Below are 16396 nucleotides of genomic sequence, written 5' to 3'. Positions count from 1 at the left end.
TACACGAAGCGACTCCCATCTGATTGCTGACTTTTTTTTTGCCAGTCCAACGTATTGGTGATCGGCTGCGTGGTCTGGTTACCTCTTAGTTTACCCTGCACGACCAGTCGCTTCATAAAGATTTTTTTCTGGGAAGACACATGGCCAACGTATTGTTTTTAGTATTGTAAAACATTACAAAGTATTGACAGAGTCCTCATTATTCTGAGTTCATGGAGTATAGACACATTGGTGCGGAACTCTGTCCACGAAATTCTGAGCACTTTCCTCCAGTACAACTTCTCTATAGCGTCTGTCTTCCGTTTTTCCAACTCACGCACTGTCCATGTCACTGACAACCTACATACTTTTAAAAAACAGGTAGGTACGATATATTTATCTTTCTTGCGATATTTTTGCAGGTCTATTTATCTCCCGGGTACCATTATAGGTGCGATGATAACGAGATATTAGGTAGGTCAATAACGAGAAATTAGGTTTATTTAAAGGATTACAATAAACATGTACATACTATGTATTCGTTTCCTACATAAAATCACGCCACTTTCTCAAAGGGGTAGTTGTTCAATATTAATAACATACATATATTGTAGCTTATTGATATAATTGAGATTCAAATAGTGACAGGTTGCTAGCCCATCGCCAAAAAAGGAATCCCAAGTTTGTAAGCCCATCCCTTAGTTGCCTTTTACGTCTTCCATGGGAAAGAGATGGAGTGGTCCTATTCTTTTTTGTATTGGTACAGTAATAAAATTGAGTAAATAACCTTAAATATTAGTTAACTTTTTTAAATCCCCTTTATTTTAATTATTGACTAGTAACACCCGCGGACGATAAATCCTGTTAATTAAAGTTAGGTATGTACTGCGAAATAAGTGAAATGTTCTTTTCTATTGCACCTAGGGATTCTACTTACATGGCAAATTTCAAATATTTAAACGCTAGAGAGGTGTGAGCTGTTCAAATAGGGTATTAAATACTATGGTACCGTCATAGCTAATTTCTTGGACTCAAAAACTAACAAATCCATACTGGAGGAATTAAATATCCTCCCAGTCTCGAATCCTAATATTCTTTAGGAAACTGCGAAGAAATTATTTGCTCGGATGCCATGGTGGTCGAGGTTCAGTTGGAAGGGACTAGATCACGCTGCAGATTCACTCACCAGAGGGAATCAAGGCTGAAAATGTACATGTCATCGACTCTTTCGGGCCTTAACGCCTAAACCATGCAGCGATTTTGACCAAATGTTACGGCCTTTTCTGGCAAAAACCTGCCATCCTTTAATAGCCTTTTAAATATGCGAAGGAGAGATGGAGTGGACCTATCTACTGCTGAAACGGCTGAAATTTAATTTTTACTACGCTTTTATTAGCTTGGGTTGTTATCAAATAGGCCTGGTTCTTATTTTTGTGGAACGCTGGTTTGAACCTACTTAAGATGCTTTCCCCTGCCCGATAGATGGCGTTAATGGTCCGAAACCAGACATTATTGTACGCTTTAATTTTCTGTTTACAGCTTTTTATTTCACTGATTTAGTAAACAACTCATTAATTTATCCTGGAAACATGTACCAGTAGGTATTTAATGACCCATTTTCTCCAACTAGTTTGGTTAGTTTCTACATAAGTGTATAGTTACCTACCTAGTCTACTCATATCATCGCGTAGGTGTAGTAGAAAGCGGTGTCATCAACAATGTCGGTACTTAAACCCCCATGAAGGGTAAAACTCCTATAATAGATACCTTTTTTCACTTGCCACGATGCCTACCATTTCGGGAAAGAGGCGTGATCTCTGTATGAAGGTGGATGTTGATATTCTAATTCAACTTCAATTTTATTTAAGCACTTGCGACCCGCTTCAGCTTCGCAGGGATAGCATTTATGGATATGAACCTTTCTCAGAAAACCCTCTTTCCAACATTTTACACAGGAAAAAAAAATCTTTCCAAAACTTTCTGAGATTGTCGCATAGGTACTTACATACAGTCAGAGGAAATTGAGGGACTTTATATTTGGTAGCAATGTGTTTAAGATTATTTTTGTTTTGTTTCTTTACCATTTTTATGGTGAATATAATATATAAATAAATAAGAAAGAATACTCCATGCCTGCTTACTTGGGTACACTCGAGTAAGCAACTATGGAGTATTCTTTTATAAGTTTTGAACGAACTTATTGTAATAAAAATTATTTTTCTAATCTCTCTCTCATTTTGTCGTGTCGTGTTCTTAGTTGCACATTCCGCCACTTTTGCGCTATAAACAAATGCTAGGTTATATCTTTAATAACAGCTATTTCACATTTTTCAACGGCGCAGTGTAGCCCTCATTTTAAATAAATAATTTTATCTAAAACATGAAAATTGTAAATGTTCTCGCCCAAACAAATAAATAGTATATACCTATTATTTGTAATTTGATTTAGAACTTTTCGTCTGTGTTATGAAAGAACTGATTTATTTCAAATGAGGGCAGCACTGCGCCGATGAAATAAATGTGAAATGGCTCATAACAAGAAAACTGTCCCACAAATCCCATCCTTACCCATTCTTTTAACGGCGTAAAATTTATCTGCAAAAAGCCTAATATTTATGGCACTTATTTATTGTAGGTGCGTAAAGGAACGCATCTTTGTTATTTGTGGTCATCCTCTGCTTCACGCCGTCAGGTCTATGGTTACAATACAAATTGTGTCACTCTCGAATACTAATTATTGTTTACTAATTTTAATACATTACCTAGAAATATTTAAACAGTGAAGTGACTTCTAATGAAATTACATTAAAAGTGATCTTAGTATGTTTTGGTATTGCCAAATTGTGCCAGCATTATTGAGTTCTCCCTTAATTGGAAGTGTGTTATCGTTCCTGTTTTGAATGTGTTTACGACTTGAGTTTTAAATTTTGTTATAAATGTGAGTAAATATTGTAAGTGATTGTGATTATATAATTGTGTCTCTAATGTGATGCTTTACAATTTCGAGTATTTACTTATCATTTGGATTGCTGGTTATTGGGGAAAGTAACACGACTTGCAGGTTGTCAACGAGTTTCAGGTAATTTATACTTTCATTTTGAAGATCCAATAAATATCTCTTTGAATTATATTTATTTAAAATCTTTTTCAATGAATTTTCACTTGATATACTTAACAAGTAGTAAAATTAATTCACTTTACTATGAAGCTTGTAAACATAACCTACAAATGTATGGGTATGAATTGTTGTCCTACGTGATAATGATAATCCGTTTTTAATTAAAATGTTTATTGAGTTGTTCCCGGTAACAAAAGTAGATTATTAAACGTATTTTATAATAAGTTCTTTGTCATATTTTTTCTCATTTCTGGTTAATTATCTTAAAAGAGTCATTATTGTCCCAGTGTTTGGCCAAGGGCGTTTGTTTAGCTCATTTAAGTGTATAAATTGATTCTACACTTTTTACTGAATAAAAATATATGTTTTGAGAGTGTGCACATTAGTTTCCAGCCTGATACCACATTAGTTTCTGGCCTGATACAGGAATACTCCATTTCCACTTATATAGGATATTGTAGAAGGCGGCTGCGATCGAGGCTCCATGAATATACTTGTTCATGTATCATGTCATAATCTGTACAGGAAGATAGAGCTAATGGTAATGAAAGCAGGTTGACTAAGTAGATATACAAGGAGAGTGTGAAGGGAAAGGCCGGAGTGGGAAGACCTAGACGAACATATCTTGATCAAATTAAGGACGTCCTGGTAAAGGGTCAGGTCAAAAGTACCGGAAACCGCAGAGCTTGCATGAAGAGAGTATGAATGTGGATGAAGTGAAGGAAGTTTGCAGAGATTGTTGCAAGTGGAAAGAGGTAGTCTCTGCCTATCCCTCCAGGAAAGAGGCATGATTTTATGTATGTATGAGAATCCTTAGTTCCATAGCCTCTCCTTTAATTGACTTTTATAGTCTTTATTCTGTAAAGCCAGACAGTAATCTTCAAATCATTTAGTTATCGGTTGGGAATCACAGTTATTTAGTATAATTATTTTACAAAATTAACAATCTTTTTAATTGAAGGGTAGAAAAATTTAATGCACCAGGTATTTTTTGATTACCTGTCTGTGTAACTAATAATACCTTGTTATGAATAGTTTACATGCAAAATATATATGCCCTATAATTTAAATTAAAAGGTATATGGTAATTAATCAATTTCAAATCTCTTTATTGTTAAAAGAATTAGCTATTTTGTAGTATCTACATACATCCGCTTGGCATTCTCTTTATTAGTGTGCAAGTGTGACATAGAAGTAGGCCTCCTTCAAATCTTTACATGCCTTTCCGTCCCTTTGTAATATCACTTGAAAGGTTCTGCGCACATCCTAAATTCATTTAAAGTGATCCCTCTATATCTTTCCACTAAGGCAATATTTTTACCTTAAGTCCTGCTATTTTGAGTTGAAAATGCTATTGGTTTCCTTCTTCTTTTTCTTTTAATGTTTTAAGGAGTGGATGACTTTGTGTCTGTCATGCTTAGGAAAAACATTGCGCTTACTTTCTTAATACCCTTGTGGCAACCATCATACTTACCATAATTACTGTTGAGAAATCTTACCAAATATACCTGTTACCCCTCATAAGCACAACCATAAAATCATACTGAAAAGTAACCAGCCAAATGAAGGATAAGAAACGACTAAAACAAGATAAATCGAGCACTTTAATTGTAAACTAATAACTAGTAGTTGGCCGCTGCTTTGTGTGAAAAAGTAGTAGGTAGGTATATGTTTATTTATTTATTTAAACTTCATGCACGTAAAATGTACAACAGGTGGACTTAATGCCACAAGGCATTCTCTGCCAGTCGAACCTTTGGACCAAACTGAGATGGAAGTACGGGTAGTGCGATAACGGATAACGATAATATATGCTAGATTTCATGGTGATCAGTTCACTGGATTAACTGTGAGAGGAAAGTGCCTTGCGGTTCCTGGCACCAACATAAAAAAGAATAGGACCACTCCATATCATTTCCCATGGATGCCGTAAGAGGCGACTAAGGGAAGGGCTTATAAATTTGGGATTCTCATTTTAGGCGATGGGCTAGCAACATGTCACTATTTGAATCTCAATTCTATCATAAAGCCAAACAGCTGAACGTGGCCTACCAGTCTCTTCAAGACTTTGGCTCTGTCTACCCCGCAAGGGATATAGATGTGACTGTATTAATGAATGAATGAAAGGAAACAAACAATCTTTTTTTTTACATTTCTAATATGAGTAGGTAGGGTTTAACATTTTTTTAAAGGATAACCCTTACTAAATGCACGCACCATATGAAGGGGATTGCTTGGGTTGCTTGAAATTTACGTTGCCAGCTACTGGTTGAGGCCCCAAAAATACATACATACGAACATATAATCAGGTTTAAATCCCCAAATAATTAAGGGGCTAGTACCTAGCAAAATTGAAATTTTTACAGTTAAAGTCTGCTCATCCCACATCATCTTGATTATGCACTTTATTTAAAAGTCATACACTTGTTTACTTAATAAATATAGAAACAATTTTATTTGTAGAATTCTTATTCAAAACTATAAAATACATTAAGTATATGATTTGTGTGTGTGGTCAAATTATTTTAAATGAGTCTAAAAAGAGTTGGTAGTAGAGCTAGTAACTTAACCATTTTAGAAAGTACCTTTTATTATTTACTAGCTTTTAACCGCAGCTTCGCCCGCGTGTATTTACCGCTTTCTACAAAAAACTACGAATTTAACGCAGTCTACAAAGCTAAAGCGACGAAATTAGCACTATCTACAAAAAAAAAAAACAAATTAAACGCCACCTACAAAAGAATTCGCAAATCCCAAGGGAACTATAGTTTTTACCCAGATAAAAGAAACCTATGTCCTTCTCCAGGCCCTAATGTAAACGTGGTATTTCAAGAAACACTGAAGATTAATTCAGTGGATAACCCGTGGAGAGGTATCAAACAAACAAATAAATAAACTTACTTTCGCATTTATAATACTAGTTGGTATAAGCCCTCGGAATTTACACAATCACGTTCTGTCTATCCCATTAGGGATAAAGAGTTAGCTATATAATAATGTTTGTTTGTAATCAGCCATTGGACAAAACTGCTTCAGGAATCTGTAAAACATGGAATAAAATAACACGAGCATAATTAAAAGATAATAACTAACTTACTTACTGAAACACAAACAGAGTGAAAAATCGATATCGATAGTTAAATAAATAAATTAAAAACGACCTGGTGAAAGGTCAGGTCACGAGTACCCGAAATCGATGAGCATGTATGAAGAGTTATGGATGTGGATACTAAAGAAGTATGCAGGGAAGGGATAGTGGAAGGATGTAAGTCTCCGCTTACCCCTCCGGAAAAGAGACGTGATTTTATGTATATTGTTTAGCTTCGTTTGTCAATGTTTGTTTTGATTTGATTTTTTTTGCTTAGTAGGTGTAGATATTTCATTTCGCCCTATCGTCAACTAGCTGTTGCCCGCGACTTCGTGCACGTGGAAGAGTCGCAAATCCCACAGGAATTATAGTCTTTGTAACCTTTATGAAAAGTACCCGACGTCATTCTCCAGACTCTTATTAGTCCACGCAAATAATAAAGAGAAAATATTTGTATTTTTTGTATGTTTGTAACGAATATATGTACTCAATATACTCAAAAGCTACTAGACTTATTTTCACGAAATTTGGCGCATATATAGAATAGACTTTCGGAAGTGACATAGGCATTTATTCTAGAATTTCAATTTCAATCACGGAAATGAAGCCCCGCCCTAAAACAAGTTATATATCGATACGCAAAATTTCAAGAATATTGCTTTAGTAGATAACGCGTGAAGAGACAACAAACAAACAAAATTTTGCGTTTATAATATTAGTTGGGATTCACAAAACAAAATAAAGTAGAATAACTACCTATAACGGAAAATATAAAATATCTGAGCCGCGCGGCGTGGTAGGCTCCTCTCTTCCTTGCAGCGTCATGTTTTGCACTTCATGCGGCGCGGGTGAATTTTATATCGGTGTTATTTCTAAATTGTTATATCTTTTAAGATGTTCATTGAAATAAATTGATGTCATAGACAATTTTGTTCACAATTAAATACTCTTAATCAACAACACATTTATATGGATAAAGATTCATATTATTACGTTGATACAACTCTTAATAAAAAATGCATTAATTTCAACCAAATTTGATTACCATAAAAACGGTTCTAGAGTTTTTAATATTATTCAAGTGGAATAATTCTTTCATACATATATTTTGCAATAAGCATTCAAGGATGAAAAACTTTCCCCGTTTTTTCCACATTTTCTTTTATTTCTTCGCTCCTAATAGTTCTAGCGTGATGTTATATAGCCTAAAGCCTTCCTCGATAAATGGTCTATTCAAAACATAAAGAATTTTTAAAATCGAACCAGTAGTTCCTGAGATTAGCGCGTTAAAACAAACGAACAAACTCTTCAGCTTTATAATATTAGTATAGATAAGTTCTAAATTTTCTAAATAGAAAACCAGGGTATTAGACCTATTTAAGTTGTAGTAACTTAATCGCATGATAAATTTACGCTTACGTAAATTTGTTAATGATAACCTTACTGACCTGTTGACAATAAGTGATAAAAAGCTTAATTAGCCGTTTGAAGTAAATAAGTCACCTAAGTCGTCTTTCTTAATATTCAGAATAACATAGATAGCCGGTGGATTTTATGGGTTATGTGTACCGTAGGAATATGTTCGGCCGTCTGTTATGAAATTCATTTCTAATTGCAAGTAACACTCTTGAAATTATCACATATCCAGTAATGTAACGTAATAACAAAAAATAATATAATAATCTTTGGAGGATCGGATAAAAACAAGTTGTATGTCTTGTTCAGATTCCATCAAACGAAATGAAAATAGTTGTCCATTCTACTTACATTCAGACTTAAATCATGCAATTACTATACACAGGTCGATCCGTCCTTATAGTCGTCATCTTTATGGTGATACAGAACACTAAATGTACAAATCTGGGTCTCTTTGGTCGTTTTTATGTTTATTTTAATTCTTATGTTTATCTTTGACGTCTTAGATTGGAATGAATGAATCCATTGTAGTCTTTACAATGTCTTTTTATAGGCAAGACACAGAACGAATCTTCAAAGTTAAGGTAAGCTTGGGGCACACACACACATTCACAACTTTGATAAAATATAAATCTTATCTTGACTCGCTGTTCAGTTTCGATATTTTTCCGATGAAGAGCTCAGATGAGAAATAACATTCTTTAACAAAGTTCGCGGACAATACTACTGGATTTAATACAATTCAATTTCACAGATACCGGTGGTGTTGTTCTCAGTACTTTACTTACGTTTCAATTCAAGAGAAACGTATTCGAACATATGATAAGTTAAAATCGGTTCACAGCCGGTGAAGATTTTAAATAGGTAATGTAAGTCGTCTTACTCGTCGAGTCTACACAATAATACAAAAATTTTTGTTTTATGTCTATATGTAAGAAATAAGGTATTTTTAAATTGATTTTTTGTAACTTTAAGTTAATGTATAACTAGAAAAATTAAGAATAAATTTTGACATAACTATACACTGATACTAACAAAATACTGTTTTTCAGTTGTAGGGCCAATCAACAGCCATGTGAAGGGGGAACTACACTTCATTCAGACGAAAAGTGGGCATCTGCAACTGATCTATGAACCATACATATTTGTGACCGATAGTGTGCGAAGCGGGAGGACATTCTGGAGATGTATGGAGTACGGGAAGAGGTGTCGTGCTAGAATAACATCCAAAAATAATGTGCTACGAATAACCAATCCTGTACATAATCACGTTGACAATCACATGCAAAAGATTGCGCGGAAATATGAACATGGCGAAGTTGTGACCTGTCCATCCGTCTAGCGGATACCAAAAACTTTTGAAATTTCTTTTCATTATTTCGTTTGTAAGTTTTGTTTCGCGTGAAGTTCTATCGAGGTTTTCTTATACTTGTCCAGATTGAGGCTAGTTGTAATTACAACTTGTCTAATTAGACAATATGCAATTTGATGTGGTCGTGCATTTATTCTGATTTTTTTAAAAGATTAATTACAAAATTTACAACTAGCCTGAATATGAATAGGGACTTAAGCGCCATTTACATGATGCAAGTTTTTTTGCCTGTTGCATACAATAAAATTGAAGCAATAAATTACCTGCATGGTCTAAACAGTACGTAACATTTTGATCTTTTGCGCAAGTTTTGCTTACCAAAATTTTCTTTGTGTTAACAGCACATACAAAAATTTCTTAGGCGATTCTTGCATTCAATTAGTTTTCTTTTCATTTGCCAACATGTGTGCAGTAAGTGAAGGTGTGTTAATCGTTGAAAAAAAAATTTGACAACGCAAATACGTGCAATACTTGAAGCAACCCGCCGATGAATGGTACACGCACATACAACTCTCTGTTTAGACAAGTCAAAACTTGAAAGCAAAAATCTCCTAAACATTATTGTATTGGTCTAAACAAAAGTCATTTGCAACTATTTTTTGTCAAGACTTGCATTCAATAATTGCGTTCAATTTTTTTACTTGTATCCACAAGTAAACAGTTGCGTACAATTCTTGAAGGGCAATTAATGCACGTAATTTATTGTATTCAATAATTACACTTGAATGTACAAGAAACTTGAATCGTCTAAATCACGCTTTAGTCTTTTTAAATTTGACAGACAGTGAAGTTACCCTAGAAAGAAAAACTGCCGGTGACTTGGTAGCCCTAAGGCTACCCTTGCTTTAAATTATAGCGTTAGTTTTAATACTAACGTGGTTGATTTGGAATCAAATTTACTTTTACTTTTGCTATGAACCAAGTTCAAATTCTGAAAAAGTGTGCCGTAGCGTAGTCGATCATATTTTTTTTTCCAAATTTCTGTAATTTATAGTACATATAAGATTGTGATCGAATAGTGTAAGATTTAATAGGATAAGTAAAGCTTCAATTAAATACATTTTTGTGTTTCATTATTTTTCTTCATTTCCACGTTAAGTATATCATTTCCAAATTTTCACAAAAATTGTTTGCGATGCCGTCTCCAATTATGGGACAGAAAGGTTGCAAGTTGGTTACACGGTGACACGGCGCGGCGCACCGGCGCTCTTGGTGAACGGGTATGGCTACGTGGCCCGCAAGCGACGCGGCGCCCGCGTCTACTGGAACTGTCGCAGTCGCTTGCAAGGGTGCTTGTCTCGCGCGCTCACCATCGACGGCAGCCTCGTCACCTGCATCGCCCAGCACAATCACCCGCCTCATGCTCCTGTCGTCGAGGAACATACTAGGATAGAAAACCTTATCGAGACCATACCGAATTCCAAATAAAAAAATGTGACAATAAAATGTTCTACCTTATTTCACCCACTCCTTGCATGTAAACTAACAAACTGACTAACCTTGCATGTTTAATTTCTATTAACTATCGGGATTTGGTTATGCATAAAGGTGGTGTTTTACAGTTGAGTTCGTGATTTCGAATCGTGGGCGTCGTCATATGCGGCTCGGAGGATTCTCGTTTTACGCCGAGAAAGTATTTCCCGAGAAAAACAAGGTGCGTTGGCGGTGCACGCGACGCACTTGCCGCGCGTACGCTCATACGTTGCATGATCGTATCTTCGCGCTCAGTAACGTGCATTCTCATGAGCCGCCGACGCTGCTGCCGGTGGCGGTGGCGGCTCCGGCGCTGCCGCCCGCCTCGGCCGCTGCACAGCGTGCCTTCGCCCAAGCAGCACACGCTGCTCAAGCGAAGTCTTTGCTTGACGAATAATCCACTAATTTTATACTAATTTCACCGCGGTCTTATATGTTGCTCTTGTGGTTGTAAAATTATGCAATTTGTTAGCAGCGAGTTGGATTAGACCACAATTTAAGAAGGTCCTGTAAGCTATGTCTTATTTAAAACTTATAATTTGTCTAAATCATTAATATTGAATGGGCTGCAATATTTTTTAAGTACATTTATTAGTATCAGGCAGTGGCGGCGCAAGGCCTAAACTTATTGTGGTACGTTTCGCGAGGCCTTCTGATGGTCTAAGTAGAGGGATTTATACATAAGGAGCACGTGAAATTAAATAAAAAAGAATCATTACGGGCCTTAGCCCTGCGAGGCCGTCACACGGCCCACGCCTTACGCCGCCTCTGGTATCGGGTCACTGCTAGGTTTGGTGTTTGGTGAAAACCCAATAGTAAATGTTATTCACAGCCATCTTCAAAAGTGTTCAAGCTGCATGACTTGATTGAAAATTAAGAAACAGGTTTCTATTCATGGCATTTATAGCTTGGGGCATGGTCGGTTTTGGAATAATTTTATTTATTTATTTAAGGAAATTTCGCATTCTTAAACATATATAGCTAAAATAAACTGTAACAGTTAGGTATCTAGTCTATCTTATATGAGATCGAGCACCTATTTTGTCCTTAGTCAACAACGCTTGTTATGTACTCTACTCTTAGTTAAATCACAAAGTTAAATATGGAATGCTGAACCGAAACTAAATTACGTAGGAAGTTTATAAATTTGCACTTCTTGTTATTTTTCGGTAACGTACATATTTATTTACTTTCATTTATTTATTTAAATCATAAATAAATATATCAAGAAATTCATAGTTGTAAATGAAATAATTATGTACATGTTTGATCTCATTGTGAGTTGTAGTAGATATTTAAAATTAGCTTTTAAATATGTTGAATTTTCTACAGCATTGGCAATAATATAAATGGGTAGATTATACATAGTGGTTTATACTTTTGTTTTCGTATTCAGCTGATAATATTTTATATTTATGTACTTAAATTAAGAGAGAGCTTAAGCCAGTGGCAATAGTGGTCTGATATTTCAAACATTCTAGTCTAATATAGTGATAATTTGCATATAAATATTATAAACTTTATTTTAGTAGCAAAAACTTACATATGTACGTAATAAACTCTTCAATTTCTTCAACTCACTTCTAGATAAGATCCTAAACTAATGGTAATAGGTAATGGTAATGCTTGGGATGAGTTGGTGCACGTTGGGACAATACTATAAAAGCTAAAGAAATTGTTGTTATATTAAATCTTTATTTCGATAGAGAAGTACGTGCGTCTTTGCGTGGGTCCGGGCGGGCGTCCTCGGCTGTGGGTGCGCGGGCGCAGTTTCTACGCGGCGCATACCATGCGTTCGGGCGTGGTGCGCTGGCGGTGCACTATGGGAGGTTGCGGTTGCAAAGCTTACACGCAAAAAGGCACCCTTCACAAACTCGTCGGTGAGCATAATCACGTGGGTCGATGTGGCCGACGGACCGCCCCCAAGCAAGCCAAGTCGATCAACCCGACCTCGCCCCCGACTCCGCTGCTACTGCCGCGGCTACCTCGCCTTGACTTTGACAACTTTGATCCGAACGCATGGGTCGTTCGCTACTAGTACTAGTAGTACAAATTATGGCCTGTTAATTGTTCTGTAGCATTTCCACATTTTTATTTATTTCACCTTCTTGAACATATCATGCATACCCCTCTCATTTATACCGCAATTCAATTTTAATTTATAAAGTATAAAAATATATAGAAATAAACCTCACTATAATATTATATGTAAGTCTGTGTCGGCTTCATTCTAAACGCAGCGAACAACATGATGATAGGTGGTTTATATATTTAATAGTAAAGAGTAAGTTTAGTTTCAAACCTGCCAAAATCGAAGGAGTATTATTACTAAAAGGCCAGATCAACCTGGCAGAACTTAGGAGACGCGACCCCAAATAGATGGGCTCGATGAACAACTTAGTATTAGCGACTAATATGCCATTTTCGTGCCATGTAGATTCTTATGCCAGTATTTTTAGTTTATTTTAATGATTAATAATTATGATCTCATTAATTTATTTATTATACACATCCATATTTTGTTGTGTGTCTTTACGTGTAGTAGGTGTGAAATGATAGTAGGTATATAGCTAGATTAGTTAGGTTAATTTAAAAACATTGATAAATTCCTCAGAATAGGCTTTAAGAATATAAATTATTTTAAATCGTCTTCCTATTGTCTGATTGGCGGTTTAGTATTTTTTCTCGCAGCTAAGTTCATTGGTAAAACCACAGTTTATTTTACTAAAGTTATATTTTTATTTTAATGTGTTATGTTTTACATGTTTATAAGTTAGATTTCATATCACTTAAATAATTGGAATGAAGAAAGGTATAAACTATGAAATGCTCACTATGTCTTCTATGATGCCAAATATGTTTAATGATGTACGAAGGTACCAAATATTTTTTGTTTGCTTTATTTAAGTGCCAAAAACTTGCTCATAATAGATTTGATCTCATAGAGAAATTATTGCCAAAGTATCTTGTGTAAATAAAGTTTTCTTTAGCAAATACTAAAATGAAAATTGTGATTTGTGTATGTATAAATGTGCCAAATAAAAGTTTTATTATTATCGTGTTTTATTTTTTTATTTGATTAAATTCTTTAATAATAACAGTGTTTTTATTTATTCCATAATAATGTCTCCGTTCTATATAACATTCATGAGCATACTGTAATATATATTATTTTTAAGTTTTTGTGGCCCTTTCACCAAAATTGGCTTTTTGCTGATAAGACGTGTATCAAGAACTTTGCTGATGTGTTTGTTTTTTGCAGCACGTTTCATCCGGGCTGGCAAGGGTCGGCTGCTATTGCATCGTGGGTATACGTTTCGTTTGAAGAATAACTTAGCACATGGCCGCAAACAGTGGTATTGTTCTTCCCGATTGACATCGCGCTGCCTCGCCGACGTGAACACCGAAGGGCCAGAAGGTCATGAGCGCATCGTGCGTTCTCGCTACGCTCACAACCACGCTCCGCCCAACGTGCGTCGTTTCGCTGACGGGCGGTACGTCGTCCGCACGCCGCACCAGAGCGGCCACCGCGCGCCGGCGCCGCTGGACCCGCACCACCAGCTGCTGCAGTTGCAGCACGCGCTCGCGCTGTACGCGGCCACCGCCCATGCCACCGCCACAGCCAACGCTTCTGCGGCCGTCACCGCTTCCACCGGTACTTCAGCACAGCCTTCGCCCAATTCTTTGCCACCCAACGCGCAACTTCCGGCGGCTGCTAAACCGCTCCTAGTAGATACACCTTGTAAAGAAGAAGATTAATTAATTTCGTTCAATATGTTTTCCCAATAATCAGAATTGAAGCGTGAAGCGATTTTGACAAACAAAAGTTATCAATCTATCGATATTTTCTGAACGCCTTTTGGCACACGAGGGTTAGTATAAATTATATAAGTAGATTAATTATTATATTCTAATATTAAGGGGATAAGGTGTCGTTTAGGTTTCAGCGATGGCTATTGTTGGGGTTATTAATCATCGGTAAAGTGAATGTATGTTAAACATTTATGTAGGTGTTGTGGTGTTTTGAATGTTATGACCAGTGAAAGCAACAAAGGGACGACCAGTACCAGTAAATTTTGAGGCAGGTAGGTTAAGCGATCTCTCCGAAATCTATGGAGTTATCCTTATTGGTGTGGGTTATTAATCGAATCGAATAAGGAAATAAGAATGTTAAATGTGTAAGAACTTTGAATGTGTTGTCATCTATTGTCGATGTCAAGTTTAGATAGGTGGTTATTATCCGGAAATTGGTCGGTTTGTGTTAATGTGGCTCAGTGCATCCGTGCAACATCATAACGAGAAATTGTAGCGCTATACAGATAGAGGGGGTAAGCTGGTCAGGAGACAGCCGATAACCAGACGCCGGTCGGGTCAAGAGATGTTGCGTGCGAACTTGGTCGAGTAGCAGTCCGAACGGCTGCGTGGAGAGGCTGCTCGTCCGCGGCCGCGAGGGCGCGGGCGGCGGCAACGCGTCGGAGACTGAATGCGGAATCTTTGTTCGAGAAGCAATAATATATGTCCCCATGACTGGTACTTAGAAATACTAATTTATTTTGAGAGATGTAACTTTACAACGTTTCACATATTGCTACTTAGACATGTAGATGTCCGCCTCCCTAATCTTTAAGAATTTACATTAGCTATTGGAAATATTAAAAGTACTCACCTTCAGCGCGAAGAGCCGACTCGTGCGATGACGGCGCACACGTTCGATGTTGTAGCCTCCTCGGGCGATGTTTGCTCTTCGGGATTGATTTAAGTACTTAAGCTCAATCAACTAGCTACCTCTTCACTTTTTATACGGGTTTACAGATTAGTTTAATTATACAATTTTATACATGATGAAATACTCAGAAGCTTTACTCGAGTAAGGTGTGTTAGGTTAAGCACGTAGGTTAGGTTAGCATAGTCAGCGCGCGCCGGGGCGGCCTCGGCTGCCAAGGGTCCGGCGCGCATCTACTACCTCTAGTTAACGAAACTCAACTACCTCTTTACTTAGTTTTAACTCGTATTTCGATCGTTCGCTGTTAACGGCTTTTAATATAATATTGAATAGGCACATTTTTGAGACTGTTGTCTAAATATATTTTATGGATTGTTTTAATGAATAATTTGTTGCTTGTCGAATTATATTCAATTCGAGCGTTGTCTCGGTTTTATCTACCACTATGATTTAAGTACAAATATTTACTAATTTTATTGTTGTTTAAATTTCTTATTTACTTACAAATACGAAGTCTCTTGTGAATGAGATATATCGATTTAAGTGATCGTCTTGATGTTGTATCATGTTTGTCCGATCGCATCACGTACTTTGTAGAGTACTTACTAGGGTGTGGGGATTGAGCATTTGATGTACTTATTGTTTCATTTGATCGGTTTTAATCTTGCACCACATTACGATTTGTCATGGCGTAGGTGGAGTATATCAATGCGTTCGCTTTGTCCGTTTTTTTTGCCTTACATATCTAATCTTACGAAAACAGTAAAGCGGTTATTGCATCTTTGAAATACCGATTAGGATTAAAGTATAGCAGGATTGGGTATACGTAAAGGTGATGCCCCATTCCCCCATTTGTGCGTTTTGTTGCGTTGTCGCAATGGATAATAAACGCGCGGTCTACGCAGATGCTTGCGTCGTCTACGCAGATGCTTGCGTCGTCTACGCAGTTGAGGCATTCACCTGCGTAGACTACGCAATCACATTAGGGTCGAGTTTCTAGCAAATACTTGAAACACAATTTTCAGATAGGAAATTGAAGATTGACATATTTTTAAAGGATTCAGATTGAACTTTACTTTTTGTTATTGCCAATTTGAATTTATTCGAATTGATTTATCCCTACAAAATAAGTATATGCAAGGATGGTCAATACATTTAAGTCGTGTCAGACATACTTTATGTACAAACTTACGTACTTTTACTCTGGGTGATTTAAAGACGCATCTC

At 36.5% G+C, this 16396-nt stretch overlaps 1 protein-coding gene and 1 long non-coding RNA gene across 13 annotated transcripts in view; both read left to right on the top strand.

Moving 5' to 3' along the window:
- The window catches only part of LOC106139522 (protein tramtrack, beta isoform), a 154906-nt gene that overhangs the window by 4303 nt on the left and 134207 nt on the right, over positions 1-16396 (top strand). Inside the window, exons 5-6 of one of the 10 annotated variants that reach the window (XM_060946052.1) lie at positions 12153-12326; positions 13709-14220. The exons of 7 other annotated variants lie outside the window; for them this stretch is intronic. In XM_060946052.1, the coding sequence (XP_060802035.1) occupies positions 12153-12326; positions 13709-14205 (671 nt within the window). In that variant the 3' untranslated portion in view covers positions 14206-14220. Of the gene's footprint in view, positions 1-10535; positions 10628-12152; positions 12540-13708; positions 14221-16396 lie in introns of those variants that run through there. 2 more of the 10 variants (XM_060946058.1, XM_060946057.1) reach the window with 2 other exon arrangements.
- On the top strand, positions 2657-8786 carry LOC132902127 (uncharacterized). Of its 3 annotated transcripts, XR_009657021.1 has the most exons (4): positions 2657-3058; positions 8155-8185; positions 8356-8465; positions 8654-8786. It is a non-coding gene; the product is annotated as an uncharacterized LOC132902127 (long non-coding RNA). The 3 variants fall into 3 exon arrangements; XR_009657020.1 differs by lacking the exon at positions 8155-8185; XR_009657019.1 differs by having other exon boundaries at positions 8155-8465.

This window comes from Amyelois transitella, chromosome 10 (assembly GCF_032362555.1).
Source record: "Amyelois transitella isolate CPQ chromosome 10, ilAmyTran1.1, whole genome shotgun sequence".
NCBI lineage: Eukaryota > Metazoa > Arthropoda > Insecta > Lepidoptera > Pyralidae > Amyelois > Amyelois transitella.
The sequence above is the reverse complement of the archived record's forward strand: the minus strand, read 5'-3'. Positions and strand labels throughout refer to the sequence as shown.